At 45.5% G+C, this 13,657-nt stretch overlaps 1 protein-coding gene across 2 annotated transcripts in view; it reads left to right on the forward strand.

The window, feature by feature from the left end:
- Nucleotides 1-1,398: 1,398 nt before the first annotated feature.
- The window catches only part of DNAJC6 (DnaJ heat shock protein family (Hsp40) member C6), a 158,873-nt gene continuing 146,614 nt past the window's right edge, over nucleotides 1,399-13,657 (forward strand). Inside the window, exon 1 of one of the 2 annotated variants that reach the window (XM_079915709.1) lies at nucleotides 1,399-1,591. In XM_079915709.1, coding sequence (XP_079771835.1) covers nucleotides 1,477-1,591 — 115 coding nt within the window. In that variant the 5' untranslated portion in view covers nucleotides 1,399-1,476. Of the gene's footprint in view, nucleotides 1,596-13,657 lie in introns of both variants that reach the window. The other variant, XM_079915711.1, reaches the window with a different exon arrangement.

A 13,657-nucleotide genomic window follows, 5' to 3' on the forward strand; every position in this document is an offset into this window, starting at 1 on the left:
AGTTTCCTCATCTGGCGAATGGGAAACGCCTCCTACCCCACAGGGTTGCTGTGAGGTTTCATGGCATATGTGTAAAAGTGCCTGCACATAGAATAGGTTCTTAAAAAAAAGAAGAAGAAAAAAAAAAGGGCTTCCCTGGTGGAGCAGTGGTTAAGCATCTGCGGGGGACACGGGTTCGAGCCCTGGTCTGGGAAGATCCCACATGCAGCAGAGCAACGAAGCCCGTGAGCCACAACTACTGGAGCCCGTGTGCCACAACGAGAAGCCACCGCAATGAGAAGCCCACGTACCACAATGAAGAGTGGCCCCCTTGCAGCAACTAGAGAAAGCCCCAGTGCAGCAACGAAGACCCAATGCAGCCAAAAATAAATTAAAAAAAAAAAGTGATTCTTAATCTGTTGCATGAGGAAAACAGGAATATCTATCAGACTTAAATAAAAAAAAATCCACTGGAGTCTGTCATACAGAGTGAAGTAAGTCAGAAAGAGAGAGACAGGTACTGTATGCTAACACATATACATGGAATTTAAGAAAAAAAATGTCATGAAGAACCTAGGGGTAAGACAGGAATAAAGACACAGACCTACTAGAGAATGGACTTGAGGATATGGGGGGGGGAAGGGTAAGCTGTGACGAGGCGAGAGAGTGGCATGGACATATATACACTACCAAGCGTAAGATAGATAGCTAGTGGGAGGCAGCCGCAGAGCACAGGGAGATCAGCTCGGTGCTTTGTGACCACCTGGAGGGGTGGGATAGGGAGGGTGGGAGGGAGGGAGATGCAGGAGGGAGGAGATATGGGAACATATGTATATGTATAACTGAGTCGCTTTGTTATAAAGCAGAAACTAAGACACCATTGTAAAGAAATTATACTCCAATAAAGATGTAAAAAAAAAAAAAAGAAAAAATAGAAGCATAAAAAAAGCAAAACTTCAAAAAAAATCCAACATAATGTGGAATCATTCTGAGGCAGTAGAAAGGGATGAAAAAAATATAGCTAGAGCCCAGGACTTGGATATCGGCATAATTTAGCGGCTGTGTGATCTCTGGGCAGATTACTTCACGTTTCGGAGCTTCAATTTTATCATTTGTAATTTGGGGATAAAAAAAATCAGTGCACATCCCAGGGGGGTTTGTGTTAATTAATGATGCCTAGCAGTAGTTGGGCACTCCGTCAACATCTCCGGAACGAAGGGGGAAAGACTAAAGCATTCACCTGTGAGCTGCCAGGGGCTGAGCGCTCCCCCGGCTGGCGCATCCCTGCGGCGTCCCCGCCTTGGTCGGCCGCACCCGCAGGCTCAGCGCGAGCGAGGTCCCCACCCTCCCCGCCCCGCATCCGGCCGCAAGCTCCTCCCCCCGCGGCCGCGTCCTCCCCGGCGACTGCCTGGCACCTGGCAGAAGCGCGGCGGCCGGGGAAGCGGGAGGCGATCCTCGGACGGCGGCGGGCGGCGGGGGAGGGGCGCGGGCGCACAGATGGGAGCAACTGAGAAGAGCGGCAAGAAGAGCCGGAGGCTGTTTTCTTCGCTGCGGCCGTGGAAGGCAACCCGGCGGCTGTGGCGGACGCGCTCGGCTTCCAAGGCGGCGCAGGGTGAGTGTGGGCGCGGCCGCGGGACCTGTTACCACGAGCGGCGGGCGCCGGCCTCCCGCTGAAGCGGGGCCGCGGTGGCTCCGGCTGCTGCCGTGGGCGGCATCTCCCGCTGGGTTCTCGGCCCCCGGAGCCCGCGGGCGGGGGCCGCGCCGCCTGGACGTCTGGCCCTGCCTGGGCGACCCTCCTCCCTGACCCTCGGCCACGGGGACTACAGCAGTCCCCAAGCTCCCCCGGGGCCGCTCGACGACAGTCCCTTCTTCCCCCTCCACCCTTTAAGCGTATCTCCCCTTGGCCCAGGTGGTTGCAGCTTGTTAATTTCCCGCACAAGTCCCCGTCTGTCCGTTTGGCTCTGGACAGAGGGAATCCGGGGTGCCTCTGGAAAACAGTTTGCATCCCCCTCCCCCCAAAACCTGGCCGGCACCTGCAATGCAGTACCCGTTGGGGGATTTAATCCGCACCCAACTCTGCCTTGGAGGTCCTCCCCATTGGACCCACCCTCTTTCCAACCCATCTGTTATCTTGTAAGCTCTAGTCACAATTAACTATTTCCCAAACATATTCCACCCTATCCTCACCAGGGCCTTAACTCACATTTATTCAGTCACTGACGCACTGCATTCATTCATTCCATAATTTTTATCGAGCTCCCCTGTGTGTCAGGGCCCAGGATTGAACGAGATAGGCAAGGCCGCAGCTCATGGAACTACTTTTAAAGGGGGAAACAGACGTTACACACGTCAAATAGGTAAAAGTCTCCATTGCAGATTGCTCTGTGTGCTTGGAAGGAATCACATCGTCTGCTGGGAGAGAAGAAAAGGTAGAGGGGCCCTAGCTTACTTGGGGGGTGGACAGGGAAGGCGTCTCTGCGGCCATGCAATTACAGCTGAGCGTGAAGACTGATTCAGAGTTACTCCAGCATGGAGCCAGGGGAGAGCTTCCTGCCAGGGGCAATAGCAGGTGGAAAGGTTCTCAGTGTGCCTGAGCTAAGCAAGGGGAAAGTGAGGCAGGCAGGGCCTGGGTCAGGGTCTGGGTAGTATATGATGAGGAGTTTGGATTTTATTCCAAGTGAGCTGGGAAGCCACTAACATGTTCTGAGCACAGGGACATGACACGATCTGCTGGCTCATTGCCTTCTCTCTATCTGCAGTGGCCATGCCTTGGTCTCAGCCTGGCCAATTCCTACCCGTCCGTTAGGACTAGCACAAATGCATCTCCTCTGTGAAGCCTTTCCTGGGATAGGTGCCACCTGTAACCTGTCTGCTGGTATTTCATCATCATTTGTCACTGTTCATCTGCTATTATAGATTCCATGTGGGCAGGTTCTCATCCACTTCATCTTTGCATCCCCCACCAGGCTAAGTCAGAGCTGGGTACTTTGTAGATACCTGTCTGCTTGTGTGTGTGTGTGTGTGTCTGTCTCTGTCTGTCTGTCTGTCTGTCTCTGTGTCCTATCATGTCCTTTTCGTCTGTTTCCATCATCTGAGGATTCTTCAGAGGCTGACATGCCTTGAGTTCTAAAATGGCCGACCTGAGCCAGGGCAGAAGCTAGACTGCAACAGGGCCGCATCACCCCCATCTCCACCCCAGGGTTTTTACGAAGATTAAATGAATTAATGAGTTAATAATTGTAAAGTGCTGGCACATAGTAAGCATTCTAAAAAGAAATTTGACAAAGAGCAAAAATAATTATCCTTCAAATATTTGTGTTAGAAACAACAGCAACTATTGTGTTAGAAACAAGCTTTTCTATTGTTGATGGTTAGGGAGGCTCTGTGGCTTGGCCTTGTCATCCTGCCGGCTTTCAAAGGATGTGTTATTACTTTTAGTGAATGCGCCAATTAAATTCCTTCCACACTGCATCAAGAACTGTTGCGGAAACTTAGTAGGTCTAAAGACTGACCACCCCTTTTCTTTAGCTTGCCTGAGTAGTTGAATAGATTGGTAATTGCAACAAGTGTTCCTTGAGTGATACTTATATGCATAGTGTTATTCCAGGTGTTGTGTGAATGTTTTACAAAAGAGGAATAAATGGGTATTCCCACTGCAGTAAATTGGGTTAGAATAAGCTTTTTAGTTTTATAATTTTTAAACCCAGGTGTATACTGTGTACACAACCATCCTGTGCGGCGAGCCGCTTCTGACCAGCAGAATAACGAGTCACCACACGCAAGATTCTTCTCGTATCACACTTTATTGGAGCACAGCTTGGTTGAAGAAAGATGGAAGGAAGACCCTACGCAGCAGAATATGGCAGGCTTTATACTGGCCAGCAGGTCCACACAATAGCCCTGGATTGGTGTGTGTCAGTACATGTGACAATATATTGCTACGCCTACAATCCACGGGATGCACGCGTGGCGCCTTACGCGGCACTCCCGGGTAGTGCAAGCAAAATGCAACAATGTAACTTCGCCTTCCTCTGGACCAAGAATCCAGCTCCTTCCTGGCGGCGTCCCACATCTCCCCCTTTTTGTTTAAGTCCTTAGACCACACGACGGTCGCCCGTACAAGTCTTGCCCCCAAGGGGACATGGCTGTTCAAGGGCTATTGTCATGGGCGGCAGAAATCACCCTCCCATAGTGCAATGCTGCTTACAGCGCGGGGTGCAAGGGCTGATTTCGCAGAGGCTCCCACTAGGAGTGCAATGGCTCATGGCCATCCTGTGCAGGGGCAACCACTAGGACTTGTTTAGCAGGGAGATCCAGGCACCGGCAGGCTGGCCGTTTTCAATGGCCACCAAGGCTTGCATCAACATGATCTTCTGTGTGTGTGACTTACGTTTCAGACGACACACCAACCACAGGCAGAGTGTGATCCCCACTGCACAAAGGATGCCAAAAGCCCCCATACCTACCCATTCTTTAAAGAAAAGAAAAGTAGAGGATAGCCATGAAGCGAAATTCCCAAAAGAGACAGGGTGTAACTCAGTAGTATTAAGATGAATAATCTGTAATCGTTGTTCAAACAGCAGTCTCTCTGCTTCTTCGGACCAATTTCCTTTTAAATATTCTCCAATCAATTTACTTTGGTTCAAGCGTCCTATAATTTTATAGGGAGTAACACAAAGATGATTAAATTTAGCAACACAACCAAGCTGAAGCATATCATACAATTCTTCAAAGGCATCCTCCAGCAAATCCATCCGTTGATTCAAAGATAAAATGCCAGCATGCAGATGTGTATTAAAACGATTCTGATTTTCTAATGCTAGCGACGTTTGCTTTACTATATCGTTAATTACAGCAGCTGATTGTACCTGATTCACCATTGCTGCAGCAGCAGTGGCGGCCGCCGTCACAGAAGCAGTTAAGGCAATTATAAGTGCAGCAGTAATCCCAAGATCCCGCTGCTGCCTCACCAAATTAACTAATGGAAAAGTAGCGGGATCTGCCTTAACTGGAATGGGAACAAATGTAGGTATACGTAGTACTACAGCAGTCTGCACGATTGTTCCATTCCAACATTGTGAAATCCAGCAAGAAACGCCCTTATTACATCCTTCTGTATCATTAGACAATAAAAACATAAAAGGGGGTTGTACACATATCATAGCTGCAGGCTTGGAATAATTATGCAAAGAATTTAGTATATTACGTATTTTCAATTTATATATTTGACTTTTATTAGCTACCTTTAAATTAGCTAATTTAACTTCCCCGCTTACATTATACAAGGTGCCATTACTAGAATGAATCATGGCCAACGCAGAAAGATCCATGCTAGCGCCAGCATCATTAGTCACAACCCAAGAATAAAACGGCCACCCTTCAGAATACCAGGTAACATTAGGAGCATTACATTCTTTTCTGCCCGCAAAAGACTTTATATTAAATGATAATCGAAAACCATGGGCAACTTGCAACGATGCAAAATCCTTACCAGCACAAGATGTAAATACCGGAGGGTACCTAACATTTGGAACACAGGATAAAAAATTTAACGTATTATTTCCCCTGGTTTGATTAACTTTTTTATTCCTTACAGGAATCACTCCATCATGATAAAATAATAAAGTAGTCACATTCATTAACTCTGAGCCATTTGCTCCATCACCTGAGCCAGATTGAGCACCTAAGGATATTTTGGATAAGGCTTCAGATAGCATATTAAACGGCATTTGATTATGTTTCAATGGATTATCCCAGGCAACAAGTCTTTTCCATAACAAGCCTATACAGCTTACATTTAAATCCCAACTAAAACAAAGGGTTCTATTAATTCTAACAGAACTGCCATTATATGATATCCAATCCATATTCTGTGGATCTATACAAGGAGTATACATAGAGCAATCACTAGCATATAAAATTGGGAGTACTCGACTCTTAGCATGAACTGTATTCATACTTTAATATCCTTTCCTTTAAAAGGTGTAATGGCTCGGCGGCATTTTTTTGTACATTGTTCATAAACAAGTTGTTTTACTAGAGGCATCGCCTCATCTACATTACCAAAAATTTTTTTTTTCGCCGCTTCCATCATCCGGGCTACAAAATCAGAAAATGGCTCTGTGCCTCCCTGTATTATTTTTGTTAAATTCCCTGAGACCTCCCCTTTATTTGGGAGGGCTCGCCATGCACGCATATTAATCTCATTTATTTGATTATAAACTTGTACAGGGAACACAGTCTGGTTATTCATCCACTGTCCTTGGCCTAATAACATATCTACATTCCAGGCAGGCTGCCCATTTGCAGCATTTTCCCTTGCTTGACTGTGAGCCAAATCAGAAACAATGGACTTCCAGTCTAAATATTGCCCCATCGTTAAACACGCACGAGCAATATCTTGCCAGTCAGTAGGGGTCAAGGCATTTCTTGTAAGCCGTTGCAAAAGCATAATAGTATAATTAGCAGAAATGCCATCTCGTTTGGAAGCTTCTGCAAGATCTCTAATTAATTTATGATCTATCATATCATAATGTCGCTGGCGTGTAGCCGGATCTTCAAAGACTGGAAATGCATTGGACAAAGAAGAAAAAGGAACTTGGTACCAAGCCTCGCGGGGAATAAAAGTACTTTTCGGGGGAGGAATGGAAGGCGCAGAACACCTAGGTTGAGCAGCACTCCCTAAGGCAGGGGACAAAGCCCCAAAAGGGCCACATTGCTCCTCCTCATATTTTGCAGCAGCTTCTGCCAACTCTGCAGCGTCAGCAGGATCCAGCTCCTCATCCTCTGATAAATACATGGCTTGCAAGCCAGACAATAGTGGATACAATGTTTCTCGCCCAGTCTCTTGGGCGTCTGGTTGTTTAGATTTTAACTTTTTCTTAACACACACTTTCTCGTTATTATCTACTAATTCTTTTTTTGTAGGCCTATCATCTGTAGCTTTATGACTGCCTGCTTCAGAAGCACTATCTTGATATGACCGCAAAACTTGCGTCGCTTGTTTCACTATGTCTGTACACTTTCCCTCCTTCAAACAAGATCTAACTAAATTCCACAAAGGGAAAGTCCCACAGCACAGCTTACCCTCCACATGAAAACGGTGCAAATCCTTTCCTAATTTCTCCCATGAAGGGATTGTCAAAGTACCTGAAACTCCAAACCATGGCGCTGCTTGATCTATATCATTCAGTAAACGGCCAATAGTCTTGTGAGATAACGTCAACCCCCGATCCCGTAGAAGTAGCTGTATCGGCTCATAAAAATTTGCCGTGGGGTTAACAGGAGTATTCCCCATCATGTACTTTTACTGACCTTCACTAAAAGATTAACACCATTACACACAACAAGATAGTGCAAGGCACAGAAGCTACTTACCGGCAAGATTACCGGTTCACTCCGTGTGTCGAGTTCTGAATCGGTCCTCCATGCAGGGCGCGAAGATCCCGGGTTTCGGCACCACTTGCGGCGAGCCGCTTCTGACCAGCAGAATAACGAGTCACCACACGCAAGATTCTTCTCGTATCACACTTTATTGGAGCACAGCTTGGTTGAAGAAAGATGGAAGGAAGACCCTACGCAGCAGAATATGGCAGGCTTTATACTGGCCAGCAGGTCCACACAATAGCCCTGGATTGGTGTGTGTCAGTACATGTGACAATATATTGCTACGCCTACAATCCACGGGATGCACGCGTGGCGCCTTACGCGGCACTCCCGGGTAGTGCAAGCAAAATGCAACAATGTAACTTCGCCTTCCTCTGGACCAAGAATCCAGCTCCTTCCTGGCGGCGTCCCACAATCCTGTCTTTTTCTTCTTTGTTCCCATTGTAGAGTTCACCCATGGCTTACCTGGGGCCCATTGCCACGCCACACCTCTCTTTTCTTAGGTAGGATCTTGGCAGATCACTGTATTTCCCTACTTCCCCTTCCCCCCTACAACCTGGAGATGAGGCCATTATAATGTCTTATGTTATATGATACTTTACAGTTTATGGAGTAGGTCAGCTATAAGGTCTTGTTTGTTTAGATCTTAACTAACCTTGGAAGGAGGGAGGACAGATGGTATTTATTTCCCCCATTTTGTAAATGAGGAAAGTGAAGCAAGAGACAGAGTAACTTGCAAGAGGTCATAGGACTGGTGTGTGGCTAATTCAGGCCTGACTACCCACACAGCTTCCTTTCTGCCACATCGGCACAAAATAAACATGTTCCAGTATCTATACACATGGAGGGAAGAAGTAAAATTAATAAATATTATGCAGTGAATGAAATCCATATCCCAATTTTATTTAATTTTTCTTAAAGGTGGCCTGAGTTTCTCACGATGATGTCAGCGTCACTTGGGGCATCTACAATCATATGCTTTGGTGCCAGACAGACGATGATTTGAATCTGCCACTAGTAAGTGGCACACTAATAAGCTGTGTGATCTTGGGCAGGGTGCTAAATCTTTCTAAAACTCAGTTATCTATCATACGTAAAATAAGGATGATACTCCTATGTTATAATGTTCCTGTGATGATTATATGGGTTATTGTATATAAAGTGCTTGGTACATAGTAGCTCACAAGGTGGTGGTTGTTATTTTTATTAATATTAGTCCAGATATTGCACCATATGATCACACCCCAAATATGGAAAGTTCAATGAGCGGTGGGAATAAAACATGGCTGGAAGCTCTTCAGGGGCCGCAATCCCTTCTGGACCAATCAGAAGGCCTTCTACATCAGTATCCTTCTTTCTACCCTCCCTTCCTTTGTTTTTCAGCAGGAGGCTACAGATGAGAAGTAGCATAGCTTCTGGGGACCTCTGGCATCTGTTCAGCTTAATATTGTATCCTGAATATAGAAGACATTCAATAAATATGTTTAGTTATTGGATAATAATGAATGAATGGTTAAGTAATGAATGAATCCTCTGGGATGTATATATTGATTCCTTACTTCCTTGCTAATACTCAGTACTGTCAGAATTTTTTGATGCGTATGAAGTGGTACTGCATGGTGCTTTTATATTGAATTTCCCTGATGAATAATGAAGCTGGAGATCTTTTCACATGAATATTGGCCATGTGTGACCAAGACATGTGTGAACGCCTGTTTATGGTTTTTTTTTTTGGTGGTTCATGTTTTTTTAAAAAATCTGCTCATAGGAGTTCTTGAAATCTTCTGGATACCAATGATTTACCTGCTTATATGTCCAAGCAACTTAAAAAAATCTACTAACCATGCAAGCTGTTCTAAATGAACAAGCTGTGTCCAGTAGAAATTAAGCCCCTAAATTGCTTCCAGCTTTTGCAGAGAACCAGATTTACGTCAAATATCAAAGCTTTAGCTTATAGAGAAGGGAGCGGATAGTTGGTGGAAGTATTTTGTGAGCAGTAGGCTTTCCCAGTCCTTGAAATGATGGTAGAAAACCAGTCCTGAGCTCTTCCCCCCAGAAATTGCCTCCTGCAAATGCTGGTGGCCGAAGTGCCCTTTCCTGAACTTCAGTTATTCCCTGGGAAGACACAGGTTGGACCTGGAGTCAGTCTATCCGCAGGTAGTGCTTTCCAGGACTAGTTACCTGGAGGAAAGGACAGAACACTTGTCAGGTGACCTGTGGTTTATCCTTACTGCCATTTTTTGGCCATATGTCCCTAAAAACAAATCACATTGAATGGAGATAATGGTCACTACCTAGGGATATTGGAGAGATCAACTGATAACATAACTATGAAAGGACCATATAAATGCAAAATATATTTGCTAGGCTCTGTGAAGTAGCCAACCCTTTGCCGGAGTGGGACTTATACCCATTAGGCCCCATACCTTCTCCTACCCTCTGTTCTGCATACAGGTGCCTGATTGTAGAGTAGTAGTTCTCAAGGGTTGTCTCCAGACCAGCAGCAACAGTGTCTCCTGGAACTTGCTAGAAATGCAAATTCTTGGAGCCCACCTCAGAGCTACCAAAGCAGAGACTCTGGAGGTGGGACCCAGCAACCTGTGCTTTACCAAGCCCTGCAGTAATTCTGGTGTGTGCTAACCTTTGAGAACTGTTGGCCTAGTGGGATGTGCAAAGGCTTTAAAGACAGTGAATGTGGGTTTTTCAGTCTTAACTCTCCCATTTGCCAGCTTGTGCGATGAGCAGGTTACTAAGCTCTTGGGCTTCCAAGCTCTCATCAATAGAAGGAAGATGATGTCACTTCCGTCACAGGGGTGTTGTGAGAAGTAAATGACAGGCAGTATCCTGGCTCTGCTACTTTTTTGCCATGTGTCCTTTGGCAAGTCTCCTTTCTTCTTTCTGCCTCATTTTTCTCATCTAAAAAAGACGGACTGGCAAGCGTTAACGTGCATGCCTTGCTTACCGTGTGCCAGCCGTGGTCCTAAACCTGTGAATATTTTAATTTTATTTAATTCTTACAATAACCCTGTTTTACAGTCTCTATTTTATGAACGAGAAAACCGAAACACAAAGAGGATAAGTAACGTTTCCAAAGTTACACAACTAGTAAGCTGGGATCCAAACCCAGGCAGTGTGCTGTGAAAGTCCTCGCTCTAAAGGCCATGCTTGGCAAATAAGTTCTTTGAAAGGATGGTGATGATGATAAGAAGATTGCCTTGCACACAGTGGGTACTCCATGTGTTAATTCTCTTCCCCTTGCCTTGTGGCTTGGCTTCATCGGAGCACACCCAGCTTTTCTTACAGTCATGCTGCCCTTCCCTGCGGTGACCTTAATCACAAAGCCCCATCCCCTCCCCAGCCCCCAGTCAGCGGTTTTCTCACTCCAGTTCATCTCGCTTACGGCCACTTGGATGCTCTGAGCAAACCAGACAGGCGTGGCTGGGGGAAGACCGACTGTGGTGGTGCAGGTGAAGTCATTCTCCTGTCACCCCACCCTGGCATGTTTTGGAAATGAATGACTAATCCAGAAGAGAGGGTCCAGGCAAGTTACCGAAAGATCATTGGGTCTGCCCAATTTGAGAAATATCCTCCCAGTCTCTTTTGCTCTCAGATTTCCAAGGGAATATAAAAGCCTTTGTTGCTGAGTTTTTCTTCGGAGTAAAATTTACAGCTGGGAAGTTGAACCCACAGTGTTAACAGCAGCGTTTTTTTTCCTTTCATTTTTGTTCTGCTAGGACAATGAAGAGCCTTATTCTCTTTCAATTCAGGGTGTCACTCATTGTTCTTGAAAATTCTCTTTGGTTTTGCTCTCAAGATGGCCTCCCTTGCTGGGCATGACTCACCGGTCTAATGACTCAGAAGTGGCATCCAACAAGACAAGGACTGTGCAGAGCTGTGCAGGGACTTGTGGCCAGTGGAGCCTGCCTGAAGCTTTCCCTAAACCCGGTTATTGAGATGGAGCATCGTTTCCATTAATGGATGTTTAGAATGGTTGTTGGTACCAGTTTATTGGAAGCATGAGGCAGTGCCTTGTTCTGGAAGGCTCCAAGGCTTGAGTCTATCCTTGTCCCTCAGCTGGGTGTGGCCTTGAGGTTTACTGTGGGCAAGACAAGGCTTCTAAGAATTTACCTGACCCTGCTTGGAATGGCCACAGAATCAGCCAGTGTAAGGCTTCTGTAAAATTTGTATCAGGGAAAATAAAGGCTCTTCTTATCTGAAGAGGACTTCAAATCTCTTTCAACGTAATTTAAAAAAATCTATTAAGGATGAATAGAAAGATGAACATCTATGTGACAGAACAAATTCAGCAAAATGTACTTGAAGATGTTTGCCATGCAATTCTTCCAACTCTTTGTATTTTGAAACTTTTCAAAATACGGTGTTGAGTAAAATGCAGGTAACCCTAGAAATGATCATACTCTTGTAAAAAAATTGCTTCCTTGTTAACATAAATGGCAGGTTCTCTCCCACTTCCTCACTCCTCCCGGGCTTTGTCTTTTTTCCTGGGGAGCCTGCTTGATGAAAAAGGGCCTGGAGTGAGCCTGGCAGGGGGTGAGCTAATCCTTTACACCAGGGCTTTATCTTCTTCCTGATATGTAATTCTCACAATAGCCATATAAACTAGTTATTATTTTCTGCATTTTATGAGGAAACTGAGGTGCAGAGGGGTACACTTGATCCAGGTCAGTAGGTGATAATATTAGTCTTACAGCATTTATGGAGCCCTCCCTTTATGTGTCAGGCTTTGTGCTCTGTACTTTACATGCATTAACTCATTTGAGCCTCATCCTACCCTAGGAGGTAGGTGCCTTCAGTATCTTCATCTTACAGATCAGGAAATGGAGACTTAGAAGGTGCAGGAACATATCCCAGCTTACTCTAGGAGCCAGGAAGAGGCAGAGCCCATGTTTGAACCTGGTCTCTCCTGCTTTATAGCCCTTGCCCTACTATTCAGACCCAGTCCTCGGCCTAACTCAGTAAATCAGTATACGTTGTAGAAACCTCTTGTTTTGAGACCACAAGCTCTTTGAGGACAGAATGTTTTGTTCAGCACTGTGTCATTCTCAGTCTTCAGAGCAGTGTCTGGCATAATGAATATTTATTGGATGAAAGAGTACACGGATGGTGTCTTCTCATCACCCCCTCCTTCACCCTATCTGCCCCTAAAGGTGCTCCTAACTGGGTACGTTTTGGCTGCCCTGGCCTTGGTCCTTGGAGATGGAGATGCCCGTTTCTTTGATGTGGTTTATGGGGCAACATGCCTCATTTGGTGGCCAGTGAAGAGTTCCAATGAAGGCAGATGTTCCTCATTGGCCTTAAGTTGTTAAGGATGCATAAGGATATTATCCACTGTCAAGGAAAGATGGGAACAAAAACAAAATAAAATTTCCCCAAACTTTAAGGGAGTCTTTAAATTGTGGCGGCTAGAAATCAACTCCAGGACCCCTAGTGGCCACGACAGGCTTTCCCTCTATAGCTATATTTGACTCTCGGGCTGCCGTAGTGAGCAGGTAAACACTAGCAATTAGTTCTCTTAATGTGCCCAAGTATGTTGATAATTATCCTTTACACTTATGTAGAACTTAGTTTACAAAGTACCACATCTGCTCTCCCTTTTGATCTTCTGAACAGCCTGGACCACACACAGGGCACGGATGATTAGCCCCACTTTACAGATGAGGAAACTGGTACCAGAGAGGTTAAATCACCTGCTCTACGCCACTCAGGTAATAGTGGTAGAGAGAGGTCTTCAACCCTCTTTTCTCACCTCCTACTCTGGCAAATTTTCCTTTTCAATATTGTACTTAACCCAGCAATTTCTGGGGATGAGCGCAGGTTGGTGCATTTCTTTTTGTTGCTCTTCCTCCATCTTGGAGGTGAGTGAGGTCCTGGATTGGGTCAGTTAATCATTCTGGATGTCAGTTTACCAGTCTGTATATTGGGGAATAAACACTACCCATCAGTGAGTGCACTTGGAGCAGAGGAAGTTGTGAGGGTTTGCAACTCAAAAAACAATTTCTAAGTGAAGATGTTTGGAAGGGACTGTGATGACTGGTTCATTTTCTGTAAAACAAGTTCAATGGCACCTCCCCTGGCCACACTATCTAAAATGGCAGCTCTGTTACCTCATTATCATGCTTCATTCTTCTTCACAGCATTTACTGCCATTTATTATATGTTTATATTTGTTTGTTTATGGCCTGTCTGAATCCTCCCACCCAAATGTGATAGCCACGAGAGCAGGGACTTGGTCTGTTTCCTGCACTCTTGAATTGCTAACAGGTGGAGTTGT

The sequence above is a fragment of the Stenella coeruleoalba genome (genome assembly GCF_951394435.1).
Source record: "Stenella coeruleoalba genome assembly, chromosome: 1".
NCBI lineage: Eukaryota > Metazoa > Chordata > Mammalia > Artiodactyla > Delphinidae > Stenella > Stenella coeruleoalba.